Here is a 25,847-nt window from a genome sequence, read left to right as displayed (position 1 = left end):
GCTTTCGATGAACATGAAAAGGCAAGCTGAGAATTAGATATATAACATTTCGGAGAGTAATGTTTTCTTTCTTAAGTGCTGTAGCTGTTGATTACACGCTTACGACGGTTGATTTTTGACATTAAACATGAGTCATTTGTTCTACATTGAGCAATTTTGTATAGAAGTCTTAGGATGATGATTATTTGAAAATCTCTCTATAAATCCTCGTTCATTTTACATTTGAACGCTTATTACGAAGTGAAAGAAATGACGAACAACAGTTACTTAGAGCCGGATGTAGTATTTCGCGCAGTGCTGAACTAAGCAGTGCAGTGCTGAATGTGTAAAATGAGCGTAATTGTATTTACATTTACAAAATATTTCGTAACAGAGGAATCATATTCAGAATTCGGTTTAAATTTTGTTTGTTTAAACTCCATGAAATCACAAATTCACAGAATCCATCATTAATGAAGCAGATATGTGCCTTAGTTTATAGCGCTGACGGATTGTTCTAGAAAGTCACATCAGGTGCAATAAATAATTTGCGATAGTCGCAATTTCGAAAACGTATAGGGTTTAGGAAAATATAACAACAACAAACAAACAAAAAAAAAAAAACACTTTTCTTTTAAGAGAAAATAAGTTAACAAAGTGATAATGCGTATATTCTCATTGCTTGCTACATATTACATTTATTGTACTACCGCAGCATACAAAAAAGCCAGTTTCAAAAATGTACTAAATCTTGATCCAAAAGATATCCAAAGAAGTTGTTATTACTTGTTGTTATTATTAAGAGCAGATAACTGAATTATCGATTTAAAAATTTATGCTAAAACTATATGTTAAGAACATACTTGCCTGAGTTTTTTATAACTACTCATTAACAACTCATTTCTTAATACTCATTTCAAAAGAGCTTTCAATCTGGTGACGTTTATAAGGCGGGTTTAATAGTTCCCCAGTCTCTCGCATCATAATGTGAAAATATTATATATAAAACTTGTCTACTTTCGATTATGTTGATTATTATATTATTGTTAAAAAGATGCGAACGGCATTTGCATTTAATTTATATTACATAAAAGTAAGACAAAAGTACAAACAAACTTTGGGCATTTTCATGTAGCGGTTAATTTTTAAAATGATCATACTTCGTTCAAATAGTTCTTTATGAAATTAAATTAAAATTGCATTGGATCACAGTAATTTAGAAACGTTTTAGCCAGAAGGTAAATGCAAGTTTTAATCACAACGTAATGTATATTAAAAGTTATCTCAAACGTAATTACTTTGTCATAAAATTAAAAAAGCTACGTATTTTTCTGGCAAACCGTTAGCTCAAATATTTTCTCTGTTTGTTTGTTTAAGTTTATTGGAAGTGCAGAATGGCATGATAAATCAATCCTTTCATTATCCACTCTTTACGAAACAATATAGTTTCGATTCATCTTTCGTAAATATGTGTTCCGTAAAGAAATTTTGCTTTTAATAATTTTCGAAGCAAGAAAATCTCTGTGGTTTTGCTATAATAGCTGTAAAAGGATTTAAAATGATGAAATGTAGTAACTTTAGCAGTTGGTAATCTAACACAAAATATGTCTTTTAATGGAAACGTAGTGTGTTTGAAGGGTATTTTACATTTTTCTCATTATTTACTTATTTATTTATTTTATAGTTATTAATGTAATTTGTAGCGAAATTCTTTGCTCTGGCATCTTGTATATATTCAGTTAAATTTTCTTGTAAATAGTTTCATAAATTCTAGTAAAATTTAAAAGCCTTCTGTTGGAACGTCTATTGACACGGTACTTTTCATGTTATAAGATATCGAGAGAAAATGGAGAGCTAGTAAGCCTTTCTGAATGGACGGTGCTTTTCATGTTATAAGATATCGAGAAGAAATGGAAGGCTACTAAACCTTTCTGGATGAACGGAAAGCTACATAATTCCGAAGTTTTATTTTACCTTATTGCCGTAATAAATTGAGTAGAAACTGTAAAATTCTGAAAAATATCATGTCATACTGTATGTAAGAAAAATAAAGAATGTATACAAGATTAAATTATCAACGTAAATTTCCCTTCTGTATTCTAAAAATAGTAACCCCTCTCTGCACTGCGTCATTTCGAGAAAAATTGATGCCATATGACTCTTACGTAATTCTGGTGATGTAAATGGAACTAAAACTCAAGCAGCCAATAGCAATTTTAGAGCAATATTAACTGTCCAATCAGAATATATTGAGAACCAAAACTAACTCAGTCTGAATAAGATTTCACCCTGAAAATAACGCACTTGATTTCTATGCTTTGGCTCGGCCGCACTGCAGTCTGTCTGCTGTTTCTTTCTTATTGCAAATTTATCTAAAATGTAAAATCTTTTAGAATAGGCACAAATAATGTGCCAACTTGATTGTCGCCGCAACATGTTTGCTAAAATAAAAAAATATGATGTGCGCACCACATGACTTCCTTGTACGGAATATTAAATTATACGCATTTTTTTCTTGAATTTCATTTAAATTGATTGGATTGAATTAAATCTACTTCGTCGACAGCGCATAAACCACAATAGAATAAATGCACTCTTTAAAATTCAGTATATTTGTTTACTATAATGACACTCTGAATGCACAAAATTTATATCATTTGAAGAATTATCGTTGCCACATGTTCAATTCAAATACTATAATAAAGCTAAAACGATGTATGAAAGAAATTAAGCAAACAAAACAGAAAAGAAACATTTTTTCACAGACGATTGAGTATTTCTCATTCAATTAATTCCGTTCTCAATTCGCGACAAGGCAAAAATACATAAAAACTCAAAATATCTGCATTAAAAATTACGAAATAAATCTTAAACACTAGTTTCCTCGAAAAAATTCCAGAAAGGATTAAGCATGATTTAATTCGCAATAATAAATGAAGGCGTTATTGTTGTGTTGCGAAGCTTAGTGTCTCTAGATTGGCAACAAATCTACAATTCTGCTGTTTCAATATTGCTTCCAGAATTACGAAAGGCATAAAAGCCTTAACCGGAAGATAAAAACAACATAATTCAATCATTGTTAAAGCAAAAAATGTACAATTTACAAACATATAAGAGTAAAGAAACTGAGATCACTGAGCCGGGTAACAGAGTGGATATATATATAAATATATTTATATACGTTTGGTGCGGCCGATTGCGACCAAAATACGAGGTGCACATCTACATGTTATAGCAGTCCTACATACAAAATTTCAACGTTCTGAGGCTACTCGTTTTTGAGTTATGCGAGATACGTACGTACGTACGTACGTACATACGTTGAGATACGTACGTACGTACGTACGTACATACGTTCGTACAGACGCCACGAAAAATTCTCTTCAGACTTCATTTTAAAGCAGTTTTATAATTTTTTTGGAGGAAAAGAGTCTTTTATTCTGTCCTTACGTGCAGATATCACGCACAAACGTCGTTAAATTGCATTCGATAGCGGTCAAAATGGATATTTTCGTTGAAATATGTTGCCTGAAACTTTTCGCGATTACAATACTTCCTTTTTACTTCGAACAAGGAAGTAAAAATGAAGATTTAAATCTGCCTTCGCCTAAAATTTCTTAGTCATTATAGATCAACACGTCTACGCCATCTAAATTCCTGCTTCTGAATTTATTACATGTATAATAAATTTCTGTTTTTTACTTGATCATATTTATAGTTGTCATCTTTTTTTTCCCGTATGATAACATTAGTTAAGTAAATTAACGATGCGTATTAAAAACTAGATGAAGTTCAAGCGAAAAGCAAGCATTTGATCTAACTCTCTTTCGAATAATATCTTAAACAGTTAACCATGTAATTTTTAATTTTAATATTCGTTTTTATAAATGTCTCAAATGAAAATTCAGTGGTACTCTTCAAAGCAATTTATTAACATGCAACTGTTTTAAGTATTTTTAAATAGTTGCATGAATTTATGTTTGCAATGTTGAAATGTATGTGCTGTGTTGAAAAACGAAAGTCTCATTTATTTTGCTACTAATAAATTAAAATCATCTTTGTAATGTAACACATAGCACTATAGAGAGAGCCTATCGTTGCCTTTTGTAATATTTATCACCTTTCTGGCACTAATTCTAGGAGGCTGGAGAGCAAGTGCAGCGTCAGGGCACCTTGCATTCAGCTTGAAATGTAGGTCATCGATTATTTCTTTCCCCTCTTGTGTTTCTAAGGCTTTACTCCGCCTTCTACTGTCAGTTCGGGATCCTGCAAATTGTTTGCGATCCACTTCCTCGTGAAAGTGATGTATTGACCGTTAAAAGGTTTTCGAATTCGACCTGCTAAAAGCATAAGCAGATTTTCATTTTGGAAAACTCGTTTCACATCCTGCCCTGAAAATTTTATTGACTTTGCTTTGGAAAATACTTCAATTTTTCTCTGATGTGGTAGGTAGTCAGTGACACATCATAAGAATAAACGATAGTGTTCTTGTTTAACTAAAGGACATTGAAAGTTTTTTAAAAAATATTAAGCGTTCTGAAAATTAAAGTAATTGTAAAAAAATCTAAAAGGCGATTTATATCATGCGAAAAAAATAAATTTTTAGTTAGAATTCGGTAATTTCTGGCAAGTGTGACAGCTCTTTTCAGAGATGAGAACCGACCTTTCTATGAACTTTTTTCAAATAGTATTTTACTATTTGACTATTTATGTACTAAAATATATGAATAGCAAAATACTGCTAATGCTTTATTGTTAAAACTCTTGTGTGCTTGTAAGAAATCTTCGCGATCGTAATAGTTTATAAGAAATACTAGCTTCTAGACGTATATTGTTTTGATTATATATCAATAAATTGTTATTAGTCCAAAGGGATTTCAGTCCCGAAGGACTATTGCTTTCGTTTTGGCATTTTGCGTCGGACTCATAAACGTCGGTTCACTTTTCAAACTGTTGCCACAAAATGTTAGAGTCCTGCATTATATTTGAAGAAATTAAATAATGAAAAATCTGCATAAATGATTGTCTATTTCTCGCATTGTGATAAAACAATGGTACATAGAGCCATCGAATTTTGAATGACGAAATCCTACTGTGAATATGGGCATCTGAAATCCCAAATTTGGAATTTGTTTTATTATAGATTTCATATTTTGTAAAACTTTAACGAATTTTTGATTTACAAACTCAATGCTTTAAAAGCGAGAAATGGCAACGTTATATAGAAAAAAAAATACTTTTATCTCCAGCTCGCGAGACTGTGTATATCGGAAATTCTAAAGATATGCTTAATTTAACATTATTTTGCGATATTGCTCTTGAACTGAATTTTATGGTTTAAGTGCAAAGAACATGATATTTAATAAATAAAGGTAACACTCAAAACGTTAAAAAAACGCCCCTTTGGAGGTAATTTAAAATCTGAAAAATTTCAGATTTTTTTTTTTTTTTTTTTTTTTTTTTTATTTTCTTCTAATTGCGCACATGTTCTTTAGACAGGTTTTACTGTATGAACGAAATAAGTCGAGATGTTAAAAAGAACTTGTACTTTGAATTTGCTTTAAAACATAGATTTATAAAATTTCTGACAGGTGATTTAGGCAGTTATGTATCGGAACTTAATTAATTAACTAACTTAATTAAAATTTAATTAACTTGATTGCGGGAATTAAATTAATTCTAAAATTTATTTAACCATTTTTTAAATTTAGAAATTAAACAATTAATTGTTAACTTAACGAAAGAGAAATTATTACTGTTTTCTAAGATCTAATATTATATTTACAGGTGCAGCTGAAAATGTGCAAGAATTAGGCTGATGTAATATTATGATGATTGACTTAAATATAAATGACTTTTATATTTAGGAGTAAGTCAGCCTCAAATGAAGATAGCAAATATTGGATAAAATTTTTTCATTGTTAACTGATACAGCTCAGTTAGATTTGCAAACATAGGTCCACAATATTACGGTACGATGTACTCGAACGGTTTGTTAAGGCTTTGCAAAAAAATGATAAGCCTATAAGCTTGTATTTAGTTTTAGTACTTTTGTGTAGTCCTTTAAATATTGTTATAAATTTTCCCCATCTTGTAGAAAATAATAATAGATGATATACATTTAGTTAGCAACCCAGTGTTCCAAAGAAGATATTTTTCAGCCGCTTTTGTATCAGGAATGCGTTTTATTAGGTGAAGCTGATTTTTTCCCTGTGAGATTTTCTAGTTTTTAAGCTTATATATTTTGTTAGACAATAGCTTTTTATCTAATTAATTTCAGTTAAAAATATTTTGGAAAAAATACAATTACGTCTTGTATATTTTGATTTGAACTTCTTTATATTAAATTGTGATATATTTTGTATATTTGTGTGTATAGTTATGCCAAGATTATCAGGTGTTTATGAATGAAACCTATGGTGGGAAGGACATTTGAATAAATTCCTTTTCAAATATTTTTTTATTTGGACTAAAATTATTCGGTGGAAGAGAATTGGGCAAACGAGTTTTCATGAAATGTTTATAATGGAATCCATTACTTGTCGTTCAGTATTAAATGCTTCGTAAACATCCGATTTTCCATATTTACGAAAAAATACTTTGTTGTCTTAAAAGTATACTTTCATATGCATATAGGTTTTTAGGATATTTTTTGATGTGATTACTTTTCCTGCTTTTCTAAGTGTTCTTTCATGAGGAAGATTATAAAACTAATAGAATTTTCATGTGGCCTTGTTATCACTTCCCTCAAAATTTCCGAGAAGTAGAGTCACTTGTCCCTCATACTAGAAATGCTATAAGTTGCATGTTTCTCAATCAGGTAACTGCCAAGCATTAGAAAATAAGACTTTGAGGCCTTTGTGAGAATAATAGAAGGGTTTTTTATAAAAAATTTCATTTGCATTAAATAATGTGTTTTAAATATTGCATGCCGAATGACATGGAAGTAAACCATATTAAAGTCAACCAGCAGCATTGTTGACATGGAAGTAAATCATATTAAATTTAACCAACAGCATTGTTGACATGGAAGTAAATCATATTAAATTTAACCAGCAGCATTGTTTTAAAGTTAGATTTTCCAATCAAATCTATTGAATTTATGTAGCGACTGAAGGTGTCCGCAACTGCTATATTGACGATTTATACTGTTATACTGGCGCGAACAAGATTGCTTAAGTTTAGAAAATGGAACGAAATGCAGCTCATGAGATTAGCCTAACATGGAATTCCAACTTCTTAGTAATAATTTTAAAGTCCTACTAATTTTTAATATGCCATTTTACGTACAATATATACCAGTTCCTCTACAATAAAATTCTTTTCGATAGGAGAATCATTCAATAGAATAATTTTTTGATAGAATTTCAATAGAATGTCTTCGTTGAATATGTTTTGCATACATTCTAGCTTTATCTCTCAAATTCACTCCATCAACGATCAGGCCAATTACAAAATCGGAGCGAAATTTTGAGTTTTCAGTGAGTGCTTTAAAATTATAAATACGAGGCGTATTCGGAAACTAAGTACCGTTTTGAAAAAAAAAAAAAAAAAAAATAGTAAAACAATTTTTTCGAATCCAATTTTATTATTATTTTTTTTTATGAAAATACATGTCTTAAACTATTTTTCAACATAGTTTCCGCCAATGATCAAACACTTCTCATAGCGGGTGACCAGTTTTTGTATACCATCGTCAAAGAAACTTCCCGCCAGTTTCGATAATGTGAGGGCACTATCAAGTCGCTTTGTTTTGTGAACATCAGGGAGCATTTTTGGAACCCATCGGGAACACAGTTTGCGATAATTCAAGCGGTCAGACACAATTTCGAACAAAACAGTACGTGAAATTTGTGGAAATGCCTCTGAAAGAGTTGTCATTGTGAAGCGTCTGTTCTCATGAATTGCTTCATCAACTTTCCTTACCAAATCATCGGTGACAACAGAAGGCCGACCACTCCCTCGGAGTGGACATTTGTTCGACCTGCATTAAACATTCTTACCCACGTTCTCACCATTCCATCACTTATCGCGTATTCACCGTAAACTTCTGTCACTTGACGATAAATTTCGGCCGGTTTAACATTCCTCGTGTTCAAAAATTTAATCGCGGCACGAATCTCACAGTCAGCGGGAGAACTAATTGTCTTAAACATTTTGAATGTGCACAGCAAACTGAAAACACAACATAGAGCAACCAAAATGGCGACAATTGAAAGTCGGTGAACAAGAAAGACTAGTGCGCATGCGCAGGACGCCTACCACAGCGCTGCGACGGCGCTAGAATGAAACAGTACTTAGTTTCCGAATACATTTGATATAAGACTACGTTTGATATAAGACTACGTACATTTGATATAAGACTTGAAAATGTAAATAAATCAGTATGCCTTTTGCGTCTGATAAATTCTCTGAGAGCATGTATATACTGTATAGTAATTTGTGAATGGCTTAGAATTTTTGAATCCGATATCAGATAGTTTTATAAAAGAGATTTCTTTTGTAAAACCAATAAAGATTTTATAATCTTCTACATAAACGTTTGTAATAAAAATCTTTTAAGCTTATAATTCGGATCTCTTGGAAGCCCCGAAATGAGATGTATGCCCAATATAAATGCGAATAATAAATATTTTGTCTTTTAATACTCCAGTAGATGTTAGTTACTACGTATAATACAAATCGTTCTACAGTGTTTTCCTTTAAATGTAACTTAGTAATTTAAGATCAATAATTATGGCTTCCAACATGATTTACCCTGCCTTGGATACACCAATTGCTTTCCTTCTCTAAATACATACTTTTTGTGTATATTTTAACATATTTAATGCAACTAAAATTAACTGTAACGCGTTTGGCTATCATACAGTGTAGATCCCATATAGTATGATGCTTCAGTCCATTAATTTGAGATGGACAATTCTTAATTTGTAATTTGCGTGCTTTTATCATTTAAAGAAATTTAATGTAAAAAAAGAGGAATTTGAATCTAGTCGTATCCTTTTGGTAACGTTTTGATGGATATTTTAATAAAATAAAACAAAGGGTTTGGCACAGGAGAGGGTTATCTCAAAGGTAAAAGAGTATGTAGTTAAAAACGGATTAACTGCGTAATAATATAAATATATAAACAATTAAATTGTAGGAACTTTTAGAATGTATAAAGTGCAAGAAAATTCTCGCATATTTTTCCATTTCTGATTAATGCTTATCGAACCGCTTCTTTTTTTATCAAAACCTTTAACAGGATTTCTGTTTGCTAAAAGTATGTCTGTAAATTAAGCTGCTTTATACATCACGAATCAGATTTAAGACCTATTATTTGTAATTAAAGTAACTATTATTTGTAATTAATTTACATTTGCAAACTTTATTGTATTTAGGGAAACATGCTAACATGCTCTTTTCTCTTTTCAGATTACATTCAACAGAATCTGTTTTGAGCTTTCATCTAAGGCTATATTTTACATGCGATGAAATTTTTATTACATTTACTAAATTCCATTTAGTAGCTGCTTTTGTAAAAGTATTTTATTATTAGACTGTCTCGTTTTTTGGTTTTACTTTGACTTAATCCTCTTCAACTTTATTTGTGAACATTTACATGGTCATATATTCCATAGTGTCTGTGCATTGTTTAATCACGTAAAGATTCAAACTAATTGCTTTGGAAATAGATCTATTTCTTTCCTGGCAAATCATGCACGTTGAAATTCAGGTAGCTCTAAATTTTTTTATCTCCTTTCTTTATAATAAATTACCACGACGCCGAGTTAATCAGTTCGGTGAAGAATTAGAGAAAGCTCTGAAACAGAAGTTTGAAGGCCATTGGTATCCCGAAAAGCCTTTCAAAGGATCAGCTTTCCGCTGCTTAAAAACGGCATTGCCACTGGACCCAGTCTTTGAGATCGCAGCCCAGGAAAGCGGAATGGCCTTGGCTGACATTCAAGAAAACTTACCCGAAGAATTAAGCATTTGGATAGATCCTGGCGAGGTGTCCTATAGGTAAGTTTAAATTTAAATAAATTGAGTAAGATTTGCTAACAACATTTATTGTTCTGTATACAGGTGTATAATTACGTAAAATGATAAGCTTTGCTTCAACTGATCTCTGATACTTTCAGTATGCTTAAAATCTTTAAAACTCTTTCCAACATTGCGAGATTTTATATAGTTCTTGATTTTATTAATTTAAAATTTGCATTTTAGACTTAGGTTTATGAATTTTCATTGTCAAAGCTGGAAGTTCTTTCAGGTTTTGAAAAATCCATTTAGTCTCAGTAAGAGTTGTGAATGGATCTTCCAGCTTATCTTTCACTTTGCCCACAATAGCAAAGTATTTAATTCTTACCGTGTTGTCGCTAAACCTTTGACCCATATTTTTAATTCGGTCTACCGAGTTTGGAGAAGCATGCTCTGCCTTTTATTGACCAAGCGTTGGTAATTTATGCAAATCGACGTTTCCTTTCTATGGTTAACGCAATCGAATGATTCAGGATTTTCGACACATTTTGAAGAGTGTTAGAATGTAATACAAATATGATTAAATTGACACTGAAACATTTTTTGTTATCGTCGGTAGCATTCCGTCTCTTTTGGTGATTTGAGATCAGAAACATGATATTTAATGATGGAGATTCTTTTCTGATTGCGGCATGAGGTTAGCAGATTTTTGTAATGCAAATCTCATAAAAATATATTTTGAAATGCATATTTTTACTTTGAAACAGCTTGATTACTGTTCTATAATTAAATATTTAGCATAACCTATTTGTCATAAATCTCGTGAAATTCTTAAGAATACATTATAAATAAATGGTGACAAAATTTCTCTATAAATGTATAAGCTTGATCGTGAACAAGAGTTGACAAGTCGTTTTGAGATATTTGGTAATTTTAACTAGTAGGGAGCTTATCAATGCAAAAATTGTAAAGAGCCTATATTAAATTATATCATTTTGTAATTTTATAGGTTTTTTTCAGTATATTAGTTTCCTTTTCAAGTTGATTAATTTTCTTTTAAAAATGTTACTATGAACACACTAATATCTATGAACCCCTAATTCGACATTATCGCCAAAATCAACTTTTATAGCATGATCCCAAATCTTATTTAAGACTGCACGTAGTCAGGTGGAGATGTTTGTCGAGAATGCCATGGCCTGTTGATAAAAACTTCTCTGATTAATTAAAACCCTGTCTAACTGATTTACGTGGGCTCATGGCATATATTTCGCGGATGTTATCCTTAGTTCCAGCTGTCACATGCCTTTTTGTGTGTTTCACTGTTTATCCGCCCTGTTCTTATCCGCCTGCAGAATTGGGTTCCGGAGGATCCACACTCCATGCCTGTTCTGTATGCCACTGAAAACTTGTAACTTATTTGAATTCAGGTGGTCAAAGCAAAACGAATCATGTAGTCAAAGCACGTGCTACATCTTTCGTTATGGTATGAACGTCATAATTTAGCTAGCAGTGGCTGCTATGCTACGTTTACAGGGCTGTGTGTTAAGGGACTGCGTTAAGCGTATGACCTTGGATGCGTGACAAAACAAGACTTGGCAAGCATTCTTATCGTGATTACGTTTTAATTTTTTACATATGTATACCAAATGATACAAAATATCTGACAAAATTGTTGAGCAGAAAAAGCAAATTTTCTAATGTGTGGTCGGAAATAGCACGCTCAGGTGTTGCTGAGATGTAGGCAAAATCGTTTTGCTGGAGAAAGTCACCATTCCCCTTGAAATGTTCACGCATTATTAAACGAAAGCAAAGATCACTGACAAAAATTTTATCTATAGAGTTGTGACTAAAGCAAAACTAGTCCAAGGAGTATGATTCCTGAATATCGCCTTCAAACAGGTACTTTGTTACCTTTCGCAAGTTCATTATCGATGAGATGCATATCGCGAGCTTCACGTTTGCGTAACGATGTGCATGTCGCTCGAAATCTTTCTGGCGATTTACGAAAGCGGAATGGTTTTACCTGCCGTTCGACGGTACCCTGTACATCACACCACACACATAAGTGCGCCACTGCCGCATACACATTTCTCAACAAAATCTGCTTATTTAGGGGTGTTGGAACCCCAAAATCTTCAAAAAATTGTGAATTCGGATTTTTGCATTTTCAAATTCTTTACTCTTTTATCTTTCTAAAAATACCATTTTTTAATCTCTATGAAAATTAGAACTGTAAAAAATCTAGTTTTGATATGTCATCGACTGCTTTGATCAATGAGGATTTTTACATAAAAACGCGTTTTTCTCCAAACGTGATTTTTTTATACTCGATGTACCTTTTCTCAGGAACTACTGCGTACAGGTATCTAAAACTTTTATGGCTTATTTATTAGGTTTCCTAATATTTACCGAAATGAGCTTTTTGTGATAAACTTAGAATAAAAAATTTTAAAAAGTTTTTTGTGTGAGAAAAGTGCTAAATTTTACTATGCCTGACAAAATATTCTGTAAATTACTCTAAAATTTAAAATGTTTCAAAATCTCATTTCAGTATAATCAGATAGGTGTACTTTAATTACACAAAAAATTTCAAGCGTGTATCTACAGCAGATTTTGAGGAAAGGCACATCGAAAATGGCCAATTTAACATTGTCGGTATAGGGGTTTCTGATATCCCTTCATAGAAGGGATATCAGAAACCCTTTACACACACCTTTACGTTTTTGCCAGATAGTTTTAAATGTCTCTGAATGATATATATATATATATATATATATAAGTGTATACTGCAAAGAAATAAAGAATGAAAATAAGTAAATTAATTTATTTTCCTTTTTATTTATTTTTTCATATATTGAATTTCTTTAATTTTCTTTTATTTTTATTGTTGCATATGTTAAATTACATCAGTTTTACATGTTTCTGTACTCTGTCCACTCAAACTCATAATTTTTGTTAGATTTTTCAAGCTTTTTTACTTATTTCATAACCAGGCTGTTTTCAAAATTTGCATTTAGTTTCGTTTTTTTCCAATTTTGAGTTGTAAATTTTGCATATGGTTTTAGTTTTTCCAAGTGTAGGGTTATTATTTTTGCATGCGATCTACTCCAGATTGCTTTTAATTTTTTTTATTATTTCGAGATCTTTTTGGATTTGTCTATGTTCTTTGTGCTACCAGTTTCTCTTTCTTACGTTCGAAATGCTGGAATTAGATTGATACAGAAACTGATTACTTTGATCGTTTTCCTAAGGTTTTTTTTTAAAATTTTAAATTGTCTTTAATTACAAATATTTTGTGTGTTTTGTATTAAATGCCGTATTATTTTTCTTTTCATGGACGTTTAGGCTAGGGGAAAAGGGATGCGTAAAAATCTTGTATTCCGAATCTGAGAGCTCCGAAGATCGTGCAGATCGTGAAATATACAGAACTTTCAATCCAGAAGCTCAGTGCTTTAAACCCATCGATTCTGTTGCTTCACAGTTAGGATCGATGTCACTCTCATCCGGATCTTCCTCTTCCAGCAGTCCTTATGGCAACTCACCCTCACCGACATACAAGTCATCATCTAGCCCTATCAATGGCTTCCTGCCAAAGGTAAGAAGTTTTATCGATAAATATTACTTTGAATGTAATCAGAAGAAAAACCTTAACTACGTTTCAAAATTTTTTACGCTGATTGTTTTGTTTTAAATTCATTAAGGTAACTTAATGTGGTACGTTCTTGGTCAATGTAAGTACAATATGTTATCATTTAAATTTTATTTTCATTACAGTGTCTTTAAGAATTAGAATCTATAATCAACAATAATAATTCCTGTACTAATTTACTTGTCAAGTTACTAAAGCACTTTTTTGTAATAATTTATATATCTTAGTTATGTAAAATGTCACTTCGACTTCTGCCAATATTCATATCTTTCGTAGTCTCCCGAGAATGTTTCTAGTTTACTCTGGATTTCTGAGTGGGCGAATGTGAAGCGAATTATGTGAATATATATGAAACTGCATCCTGGAATTGAACTGTGACAGAGCCATATCGACTATCATAACCAGACTTAGAACAAATGACTTAAAAAGGATGAGGATTTCTGCAGACAGACAGCGTAGTTACAGCAACATTTGTCCTCATTGCGCAGATGACATCCCACTGTCTCGCCATCACATCTTCAGCTGCCCAGCAATCCAGGCCAGACTGTTTGACATCGGCATTGAAGACCCAGTGGACCTACTTTATACTGATAGAGCTGCCGAGGTTGCAAAAGCTGTCTTCGACAGCTTCGGAGCTATACATAATTGCACTTTGTTATAGACATGACATCATCATCATCATCATCAATGAGCTCAAAATAAGAACTAATGTCGGCAGTTACGTAATGCCGGGGCTGAATTCAGTATAGACATTACCTACTACAGACTTCCCTCGACTGTGCCCATTTTTCATAACTTGAAAATGCACATGTTAACATGTTCGGGAAAACAGACGTTCGTTACATGAATTTTATGGTGACTTGCCACGTGTTCTTTGCTTCCTATTGGCATTCGTTAAACTCACACGCAGAACAATGAGAAGTGGCTCTTTTTTCCGTTTATTGAGTGCAATTACATGAAAAGAGACAAATGCCTTAATTTCACAATTTACGCTTGAGAGTAAGCAGAAGTTTTAATGGTTGCAATGACGTTATCCATATGAACCAGGAAAGTTTAAATATACACTTTCAGCTTTGAAACCTGTGACAAATTTTCCCTGCCAGGCTGCGAAAGAGGCACTAAAGACAATCATTGATATTTTTCATTGAGGTCGGTATGAAAAATATCAATAATATCATATGAGAGCAGGTCGGTATTAACCGACCTGCCTATGACATATTGTTTGCAATCGTCGTTGGTACCTTCTCAAAAAGAATTAGTATGGTTATTTCAAATGTCTTCTCAAGAAAACGTTATTAGGAATAATCAAAGGTGGTTACAGAAGCTTAAATGAGAAATTTTGGAACCATTCTTCCCAGTGTCGCAATCTAGCCCATTTATACTTTTATTATTTTAATGAAAGGAAAGAATTTTGAGGTGAACTTATTGGATGATAGCATTCCAGGAAATAGTTGACGACTGATCCAATATTGCCATTAAGTTCTTCAGTTGAGGGGGATCGCCAAACTTGTCTTCTGATAGCAAAGAGAAATAGTTTATGCAATAAGTGTAAATTTAATCAAATGCCTGATTCGCTAAATCTTCTTTGTCATTTTTCACATTGTTGAACTAGTTGGATTGTTGCAAATGTATAATAATGTATCTTAGGCTATTTCAAGAAACTGGACTTGGTTCTTGGTAATTTATCATTCTGATATTTGCATACAGGATGTTTTATTTTATTGTTGATTAAGTTGGCTATAATACTGTTTTAGTTGAGTTTGTTTGTACATAACAAATTTAATTTTTATGTTTTATGCTGCTTTACAAGCATGTGCTTAATTGATATTGCCTCATATACAAGACAATCTTTTGATTGAATGTGAGAGGTACAGCACGTGTGTTATTTTAATTGTTTTACGAAATGAAGTCCATTTTGACGAGATAACATGTCATTACCTTAAATGACTTTCAAGTATTCTAGAAAAATGTAAATTCATTTTAACGCTTTTGACACATTTTCCATCCAGACATTATTTCTGGTATTTGTTACATTATCTTGAATTTACTTGGGAGCAAATCTGAACGAAACGTTTCATGTCAGTAACCTTTTACAGGCTTTACTCCAATTGTTTAATTCTTTAGAAAATGTTAAAATTTTGGGTACTATTCGGTTTCGAGGACCGTAAAAAATTGCAGCGAAAATGTACGCGCAAAAGCGCCAAATCTAGCAAACGTGCCCATTTAACAGCGCGCCAAATCTCACGTACGCGCTGATTTAAGATTGCGTAAGTTTATGTAGTTCCATATTTCTTAAGACGCGATTGAAATACTAGTTTAATTTTTAAATCTTTTTTTGATATCCTATGGATTTAACAATATGGGAATTGCCCATGACAAAAAGTCGGCAATAGAATTTTGGGTAAAGTGCAGAATCACCCACTGCTTTACGCGTTTTTAAGAATTGCACATACTCTGTATCCATGTGCACATCTAGCTATTTTCACTTAAAAAGTAAAAGAAAATTGGCAAAAAATTCAATTGTTTTTACCCTTGTAAAAGGCGGCAAACAAATAAGTGAGCGATTCTGCACTTTACTGAGAATATTTTCAAAGAAAAGGCATCGTTCATTATAGAAAATTACGTTTGAACAACCAACGAGATGAAATTATGCTTTAGCGATAAGTCGGTAGCGAAATAGCGATGCAGGCATCCATTCAGTTATGTTTAGCAATTTTTATATAAATTATAATAATGATCTGAAATAGTTATTTACTCTTTTGCTTCCATTCAGTCATGTTTAGCATTTTTCATATAAATTATAATAATAAAAATGTATTATACGAAATTAACCTTTCATCTGAATTAAAACATCAATCTTAGATAATTATTTACTATTATACCTCCTTTCTTGCCGCAAGTATTAGGGTTGCCGCACTTATTTTTGGCAGCATTGGCATCAACAATAGTTTGGCGATTTTTTACGGCCCTCGAAACCGAATAGTACCAAATTTTGTTTTACATTAAATTTCGTTTTCTTGTAATAAAAGCTTCCTGCTATTAATATCTTATGCATTATAACATGCCAACCCGAATGCGGATACCATTTATTTGTATCGAAAATAAATATTTAAAATATAACTTATGTTGTTTTCATATAAAAATTTGTAAAATAAATGAGTTTTAATCATTCATGAAAAAGTTATATATATTTTTATTTATTTAGGTCACCACTCCGCTCACTTTCACCACAGCGACTTTCGCTCAGACAAAATTTGGGTCTACAAAGCTAAAGAGCAACGGGAAGCGGTCACACAGGATGTCACCTACAGAATTCAGCAGTTACATTAAACAACGTGCTATCATCCAACAGCAGCAGCAAACGCAGATCCCTCAGATGTTTGCTTCAATCACTCAGCAGCAAAGGCCCAGGTCCTTGTCTCCTTCCCCGCCAGCTAGTGGGACACAGCAACCGCAGCAGCAACAAATAGACGCCAACAGTTTCTTATTACTTGCTTCTGCAGCCAACCTTCATCACCCAGCTCACGCAGCTCCGTATGCACCAACACCGCAGTCACATTTCTCACCTAATCAGAGACCAAGTCTCTACGAAGGTGGCTATCTCAACGAGATATTCTCTAGTGCGTCCGCTACGAACGTCTTGGCTCAACAGCACACTACTGGTGGTATCTTGACCCCGACCAGTAATGCAACGCCGGTAAAGGCCAATGCCAGTACACGTATCGGCCAAGCTGTGACAAACACAAACGCTTTGTCACTTTTCCTTGACAAAGGCCCTTTCAACGGAGCTGCAACATCAGTTAATGGTGTATCAGGCGGAGGAGTGAATTTCAAGAATTCCTCTACAGATAGTGGAAACAAGAATTATGGCAGTGGTATTGATAACTTTAATGTAGGGGGCATGTCTTACCCCAATCAGCATCTTCTGATGGCCAATTAAAGTCTTCAGCGTCGGTTTCCGTTTTGGAGAGAACTTGAGGATTCATGTTCGGTTTAGGTCAGGATTGTGAAAGCAAGTAATTGAAAAATGTAAAGACAAGCTTTTGGTTTTTGATTTCTTTGTGTAAAAAGGAAGGGAAATAACGTGCTTTCAGTTCAGTAATCTTTCCGAAGAATGTTAATGATAGAGCTGTTGAAGAATCGTGACATCCTGAGAATCTAAAACATGAATGCCAAATTATATCAAAACGTTTTCTTCAAACTTAATTTTTTTTCTGTGATTATGAAGGAAGTTAGTTTCATAAACATTAGGTAATGTACATATCTATAAAATCGGATCCTGTTGTATTGCATTTTTCACGGTCCGGACAACTCCGAACATGATCTGTGAGTTACAAGAGTCAGCAAAGTGGAGATATTTCTTCGGCCTTGCGTGAAGCGATAGTCTGTGATTGCAAAATTTTAAGCTTAAAAGACACACCAGTCTTTCAGAATTTTGAGCCAACCTAAAAAGCATTATTAATTTCAAAATAAAGAGTACCAGTTCCAGGTGCAGATCACTCTTCAATCATATTGTCATGATGGTAAATCATCTGGATGCACAACTCATTATTCACTCCCTACAATTGTATAGTATTTCTTGATGGCTCATCCGCTTTATTTATGATATAAAAAGCCGCACATTCAGTTTCAAACTGTAGCAAAGTACACTTAATCAGGACAAAAACTAAGTTTCTTACACGGGTTAAAGTGATGGTGTTTGAAAGAGAAATTAGTAATATAAGAAATATTGTCATTAGTCCAGGAACTAACGAGGAGACTCTAGAGAAAAAAACAATGGATGCAAATTTTATGTGATGTCATTTTACAAGCCATGCCCTGAGCGTTTGGCAGCTATATAACGGTTCAAAATAATAAGAAAAACCAATTATTTTAACACAGTGGATATCATGTGTATTTTTCTTTCATAAATGTATTTTAAAATTTCATTATCGGTTATGGCTTATGAATGACTTTTGACTTCACGGAGGATTTCAAAAGCGTATTTCTATATTTGTATGGTTTTTAAAGTTTGGAATACAGACAGTGCGAATATTAAAAAAAGATATTTTGAATTGAAACATGAACTGTGGCATATTTCGTCATGAATTTAGTGAGATTAATTGCACTGCCGTGCAAACAGATACTTTGTGATGGATTAGTACAAAGCTGTGCATTTTTAAATTCCTGTTACAATTATTTTGTTGCTTAATACAATGGCTATTTTTCTTTGTGCCCAACATCTTACGAGTTTAGTACAACTATGTTTCTGGAATATTAGTGATTAAGTTTTATTTTGAATATCTGATTGTTGGTAAATTCTTTTTTTATTTTTATAGTTCATTGATTGATATTCATGAAGAAATGTGTTTTAATCTCTTTGTTTATTTTTTGAGTTTTATTTATTGTATCTATATTGCCACTATGCAACGAGTGAGAAACTGTCCTACAAAATAATGCAAGTGCATATTTAACAGAAGAAATTAAAGTTATTATATACAAGATAAAAAGTTCATGAAACCATTAAAAAATGAAATAAACATATTTTCTTGTGCTAGGTAATTTTGAAGGCAAACGAACAGTCTACTTTCTAACTGCACTGCACTGTAGTGCTGAAATATTTATAAATAGAACTCGATTTCCAGGTTAAAAAGATTTTTGTTAAATATCATTTATCATTATATAATAACTATCTACTTCAATCTCCTTATGTTATTGACAATTTTTGTTAATGTTTTCCAAATGCTGCTGTAAATAAAAACATCTTTTTAGATTATAAAGGCAATGTTGCTAATAATCTAATTCTTTTGTTTGTATGTAAATTAAAATATCTTGCATTAAAAGCAAATTGTGATAATATTCTTCGATATAAACAAGATTAAGATTCAACTAATATTTTCAGCAGGCTCATAATTTGTGAATTTTGTCCTTTATCAATATGTGGTCATGAAAATTTATGGAACCATGTAATTTATAAATGTTGTCCTTGTTAAAAATATGTTAATATTAAGTAAAAACCATTCAATGCATATATGTTAAAGTAAGTATAGTATATTATATTTATTTGCGTTTAAAACCTGCATCTTGTTATGTATATGGGAAGAAAGGATGATCTGTTATTAAAACCTGTGTAATTTTTTAGTAAAAATAGCTTAATTCACAGCCTAAAATAAGTCATCTTAATAAAAATAGAACATGCGTTTGAGCGTTACGTTGCGCATTAATTTCTGTAATATAAGAAGCTGCTAACTGTAAATTTCATTTGTGAAACTATTTAAATACACAATTCCAATTCTGTCAAATTCTTTCAAATGCTATAAATTTATTTAAATTTTTCTTTCAGTTGAATCGAAAGCATTCATATTCATTGCTGTTACTAATCGTAATTAATGGTGTTAATAAAAATTATGCTACACAAAGTAAGCATTACAGAATTACTATTCTGCTGCTTGGCAAAACCTAAGTACCTGAAAAACATGAATACAGTAATTGAATTCTAAAATGAAAGGGAATGTGCTTATGTGAAAGAAGACATCATTGTAGATCTCCATACATAACTACAAGTATTAAATAATCGCTTCACAAAGATATATGTACGACATTTATGTCTGTGGTTATTGAAAATACGGCGTAATTTACCAAAGACAAATGAGTAGTTAACAAATCTAGTTCTCTTTCCATCCCCAAGAAATCCCTGTCTATTTGAATCTAACAAATACAAAAGCTGATAACTCTAATTAGATACCTTTATTAATTAGGTACCTTTCATGTCCTGTAACTAGCTTCTAAACATCATTCCTTCTTTTCCTGAATAGAAATTATCAATATTAATTAATGGTATTGTTAATGAGTATTTGGAATGGTTGTAAATTTCCATCTAATCGACTTTGACGTTTCTGCAGGTAAACTTTCTTTTTGGATTTCTCAGAAAACATGCAAGCTATTTCAATGTGCTTGGTGGTTCAGTGTCAGTACCTCAATGCAATATATTCTCCAGACTTTTACTGTAGTCTTATGTGTTCAGGGTGATATCTAACAACAAACAACCCGTGTTCAACTTTTCTATTGATTTTAAACACGTGTAAGCTTTTTGTGCTCATTGTCTGTAAGCTGCTCACTAATAACTATGTCCATTGGAATTCAGCAAGTGTGATTATGTCTTAGGGATATTGTGTACTTAAAATACTTACGTATTCTCTAGAGTTGACTTGATATTTCGAAGTATTAAAAGTATGTATATGTATAAATATAAGCATAATTTTCCTAAAGTTGAAAGCCAATCTCAAAGTTAACTTCTCTTGTTCTCTGAATCAAACTGAAGATTATGGTTTATTTGAATGACTGAAATTGAATTACCTGTGTTTGTAAAATCTTGTTAGTCGTCGAATGCAGACTTTCAATATTCGCAAATGCAATAAAGATGTAATTATACTTGTTAATTATTGTTATAAATATTTATGAGAATAGCATTTTACCTCTAAGTTTAAATGCTTAACTTAAGCTGCAGACATTCTGAACGTTGAAATATCCTACAATGTGTAAAATTTGACTAAAGTTTTAGCAAAAAAAAAAAAAAAAAAAAAAAAGGACATTTTTCGCGTTCAATAAAAGAGTGTTCAGGCGTGCTTTTATATTAAACTGAGAGAATAAAAGTTTCCTATAATGTGGAATTTCGAAAGATTTAAATGTTCATACATTCTTTGAACCGTGTTTACCTCACTGCATTTCTTCTTCCTCCAAATTTTACAAGATAAAATATTTTAAAATGAAAGCAACCAAGAAAATGCATTGTTTTCACTGTAATCGAATGTTAAATATCTACGATTTTAATTCAAAAGTGGTATACGGTACCTATTATGGTGAATCGCAAGGTAACAATGGTACCTATAACGGTGAATCGCAAGGTAACAGTGGTACCTATAATGGTGAATGGTGAACACGGTTTGAAGTAACAAATGGCCAAACTCTATTAGTTGTACTTAAAGTGCAAAGTTAAAACTCTAATATCTATAGCGTAATGTAGAAAAAAAAGAAGCATGCCTCTGATAATTGCTTATTATCTCTGGTTAAGTACTTATATTAATGCACGTTCAAGTCCGTGTGTTTAATATTTAGCCGTTTCTCATAATGTAAACTTATCGGCGGGTATATTTTCTTACTCAATCTGGTGTATGTTGTGTTAGTACATATATATATATAAATATATATTATATATCATTGTATGTAAAATGTTGGAAAATGTTATAATAAGAGAAAATTATATATATATATTTCAATATTCTTTCTAAATGATATAAAATGGTGAGGAAATTGATGACGTGAGATGGTATTTTATATTTTCTACTCGCAAGTTGTCATGCTATTAGCTTACTTTTATATGTAAAGGTACAAAAAATAGAAGTACAATGTTGGAAGTGCTGGGTTGAGTATTTATCATAAGAGTTTTTTCATAGAGTGATTTGTAAAATAGATATTCATTATGTGTGATTGTATTGCGTGATATTACATGTTTTAAGATGCCCGAAATAGGGTCAGTAGAGATAAATTTGTTTCTTTTCCGACAGACTAAGATCAGTGAGCCAGAAATGGTTCTCCAATATTCCTGTGAACAGATTATGCGACTCAAACTATGCAGCTGCACGAATTATGTGTTCTTTTATGTCATTTGAATAGTATATATAACTGTTTTATGGCAGTTTTGTAAACAATTTCTTATCGTCGGTTTAAATGTGAATTGGAGGGTAACTGAATTTTAAATAAACAACATTTCAAAGATACCTTTCAAAATTAGCAACGACTGGTTGAGCATATTAGATATAAATTTCTATTAGAGGAAGCATTTTAATATTTTATGAATAAAGCAGTACGATAAAGTAAAATTTCGATCTAGCTTTCTTAAACACTACTAAGTTTTAAGAGTAATATATGAAATATTTAAGCAGCTTTGGTCAGTTATTTTAATGGATTGTGATTACATTTAATAATTTAATAGTCCAGTCCAAAGCAGTAAAAGATATTAAAATCTTCTTTCATGTACTATCGAGAAAATAAATTTCAAGGTAATTTTAGATTTATAACTTCTAAGTAGCATTCATACTTGTATGAATGTAACAATTTAAACAGAAGGTTAAATTGTAGAGTTTTACGTCACCGGTTTAAAGCTGTCCCTGTCATATTTAATCCTTTCTCCCTTAACGCGTTTACAAAATTTAAATTCGCAAGAAGAATTAGCAGATATCATCTAACAGTACGTAGTTCAAAATAAAGGAGATTGTTTTACACTACATTGTTTTATCTTTTCTATAGGCTCATGTTTCCCTTCATAAAACATTTTTTCTAGAAATTTTTATTCACCATTTGAGAACTTTTGCATTGTTTTTGGATAATGACAGTTTAATCAGTATAGTGTGGAATTTTTTAACTCTTCGTATTTCTGGTGTTGTGATCATAAATTAATGGATTCTTTTTTGTTTTCTTTTTAAACTAAGCAATGTCACTGTTCATCCAACGTTCATGTCTTTTTGGGATTTGTAGCAATTCGTTGTTGCTGCTATATTGATGACTATGATAATCTTTGTAGCATTTTGCCAATGCAGATTTATAATTATTGTTCCACGTGTGTTCGTTCCTCTAATGTGATGTGCACATATAATATAATATCTATAGTCGTAAGATTTTCATACGTTCTTATATTTTTAAGTTTGTAATAAACGTTTGAGCATTATTTCTATAATTGTTTTGTGTATCTGTCTTATTTTACACTTCCATCACATAACACTAAAGTAAATCATTCATTTTGTGTACATGTACGCATATACCTAAAGCAATATAAATAATTTCTTGCATGACTTGAATTCACACAACAATAAAGTAAATCATTCATTTTGTGTACATATACACCTATACCTAAAAGCAATATAAATAATTTCTTACGTGTCCTTGAATTCTCTAATTATCCTATTTTTAATCCGAAAACGATAAATGATTCATTCGTTTAGTTTTAAAAACAGAATCTGAAATTCAAAGTATCAGTTTATAATGCAAAATATTAGCAGAATGCACATGGCAGAAATAATTGAATATTTAAGTTATATATATTGTGTGGAGACAATAACTGGCAAAAATATTAGTGCTTTAAGAATCTAGAAGATGGATTAATTTTCAATTTATTCTATGTTTTATAATTAGAGGAATGTGAATACACAAATACATGTGTTCATTTCAAGTTGATATTTTGAATTTAATATTGTCTCCAAATAGATATTGATGCATCATGTACATGTTTCGTAAACATTATAGTAATGTGCATAGAGTTAAAAGTTTCAGTATCAAGTCAAATTGATAATTCAAAGAATGAAGCGACCTATTATAAAATTTTATTTGTTTCGATTTAATAGCCCACAAATTTAAATAAAAATCTGAGTGCTAATTTTTTACGAGGTTACACATTTTGTGGCATTTAAAAGCGACATGAGTGGCTAAAAATAGAAATTTTCTTCTCCTCAAAAATGAAGAGCATTAGTATGAAAACTTGAGTTATAACAGCGTTAAAGAAAGACACATGATAGTTTATAAAAAATCATTTTTAAGAATTTTGGGTCATATAATATATATATATATAAATGTATAATTCCGAGTCCTATAATAATACATAAATTTCAAGATGATTTTAGATTAATACGTTTTGTTTTTAGATTTCGATTGTTATAAATCATACCATATTATGCGTGAAATCTGAAATAACACTAAACTCGACACATGAAATAGCTCATAAACATTCCAAATGAATATAAATCATGTATGCAGTGTGATGTTTTTTACAAATGGAAATAAAAATCAGTTGAGTTCAGTGAAAAACTAGGAGTTAAAAGCATTTCACAATGATGTATCTGATTTACCAGAGAAAGGTGGTGGAAGAAAGTGGATTTATAAGTTATTTATATGTATGAGGTGGAAGATCATTTTTATCAAACGGTTTCTCTGTCTGCCTATCGAAAATTTCGTAATAAGTTTTACCCGATATGAAAGTCTTTATATACGACAATGGATTTGACTGATGATAATACAATTGCTTAAGACCTAGCAACAAAATATTCTGAAACCTTGCTCCCACTCTATACGCTGTGTCACAATTGAAATATATTTTGCTTCAATATTTTCATTTTTTGCCTTTTTCAAACTTCTGTTTACTTTAATAAACCTAAAGAAAACCAAAGTGGGGGTAAAACTAAGAGTATTACACAGAAATAAAGCAATGACTGCGTTTACTCACCAGAATAATTAAATTTTCAATGGTATTTAAATGACAATATTAAACTAGCAACAATTAAAATGGTAATGATTAAAATTTGTAGCTTAACTTTCGTTTCATTCTTTTCCTTCAGTTTTAATGACGATAAATTTTAATTAAAATTTTAAACCAAGAAATAATTGATATAATTAGAATAAAAGGAGTTTTATTGAAAACATGCAAACTATGCAAATAGATTTTATTGCGAAAACTTGAATAAACCTCTATACAGACCAGATAGTAACACAACAAAATATGTAAAATTTGAATTTTCTTAAAGTTCCGCTCCATAAACACTGAATAATAAATGTTTAATAAACTTTTGTAAAAACTATATATTTTCAACATTGTTTAAGCTTTTCTCCATAGATACAACAGAAATTTGAAATTTTCATACAATAGTTATTCATTCAGAATTGCTACAAATCATGGCTTTCCTAATTTTATAAGTGGCACAATAGCTTAAATAACAGAAACATGTCATGCAACTGATATTTCACACGAGTTCTGCTTGAAGTATCAAGAAATTGAAGTATGAAGAAAATTAATTTTCTGAATTTGAAGTATCAAGAAATTATCATTTAGAATCAGTTATCATTATGTAAATGTAATCAATCAATTATCATTAGAATCATTATCATTATGTAAAATTGCCAATTATCATTATGTAAAATTACCAATTATCATTATGCAAATGACATTTCCATGTAAGTAAAAAATTGCATGACTTTGTCATGTGAATTTGATATACAAATCTCTATCGATTTTTTGACTATCAATTATGACACATAAACTGGTTACGTTGTATCAAATTATTGCCAATATCAATGCGAGCTTCTAACATGAAAGTTTCGAAAATTCTGTGCGTTACATCTATCGTTCTAATATAAGTTCTTGAACTTGCATCAAATTCTGTAGCAAAAATTCTCACATTCCTACACCATATACCTTTTTATGGAACTCTAAATAATGGAATGAGCCTCA

At 31.4% G+C, this 25,847-nt stretch overlaps 1 protein-coding gene across 1 annotated transcript in view; it reads left to right on the top strand.

The window, feature by feature from the left end:
* Tob (Transducer of ERBB2) overlaps positions 1 to 23,306 on the top strand; it is a 58,953-nt gene extending 35,647 nt beyond the window's left edge. Inside the window, exons 2-4 of the mRNA XM_085812625.1 lie at positions 9,397 to 9,984; positions 13,291 to 13,540; positions 16,800 to 23,306. Of these exons, the coding sequence (XP_085668751.1) occupies positions 9,680 to 9,984; positions 13,291 to 13,540; positions 16,800 to 17,534 (1,290 nt within the window). The 5' untranslated portion in view covers positions 9,397 to 9,679 and the 3' untranslated portion in view covers positions 17,535 to 23,306. The remainder of the gene's footprint in view (positions 1 to 9,396; positions 9,985 to 13,290; positions 13,541 to 16,799) is intronic.
* The last annotated feature ends 2,541 nt before the right edge of the window (positions 23,307 to 25,847 follow it).

The sequence above is a fragment of the Stegodyphus dumicola genome, chromosome 3 (genome assembly GCF_044657685.1).
Source record: "Stegodyphus dumicola isolate Sdum_Otavi_A_Nest chromosome 3, ASM4465768v1".
In the NCBI taxonomy this organism is placed as follows: Eukaryota; Metazoa; Arthropoda; class Arachnida; order Araneae; family Eresidae; genus Stegodyphus; species Stegodyphus dumicola.
Note: the sequence above shows the minus strand (reverse complement) of the source record. Positions and strands in the feature narration are given on the sequence as shown.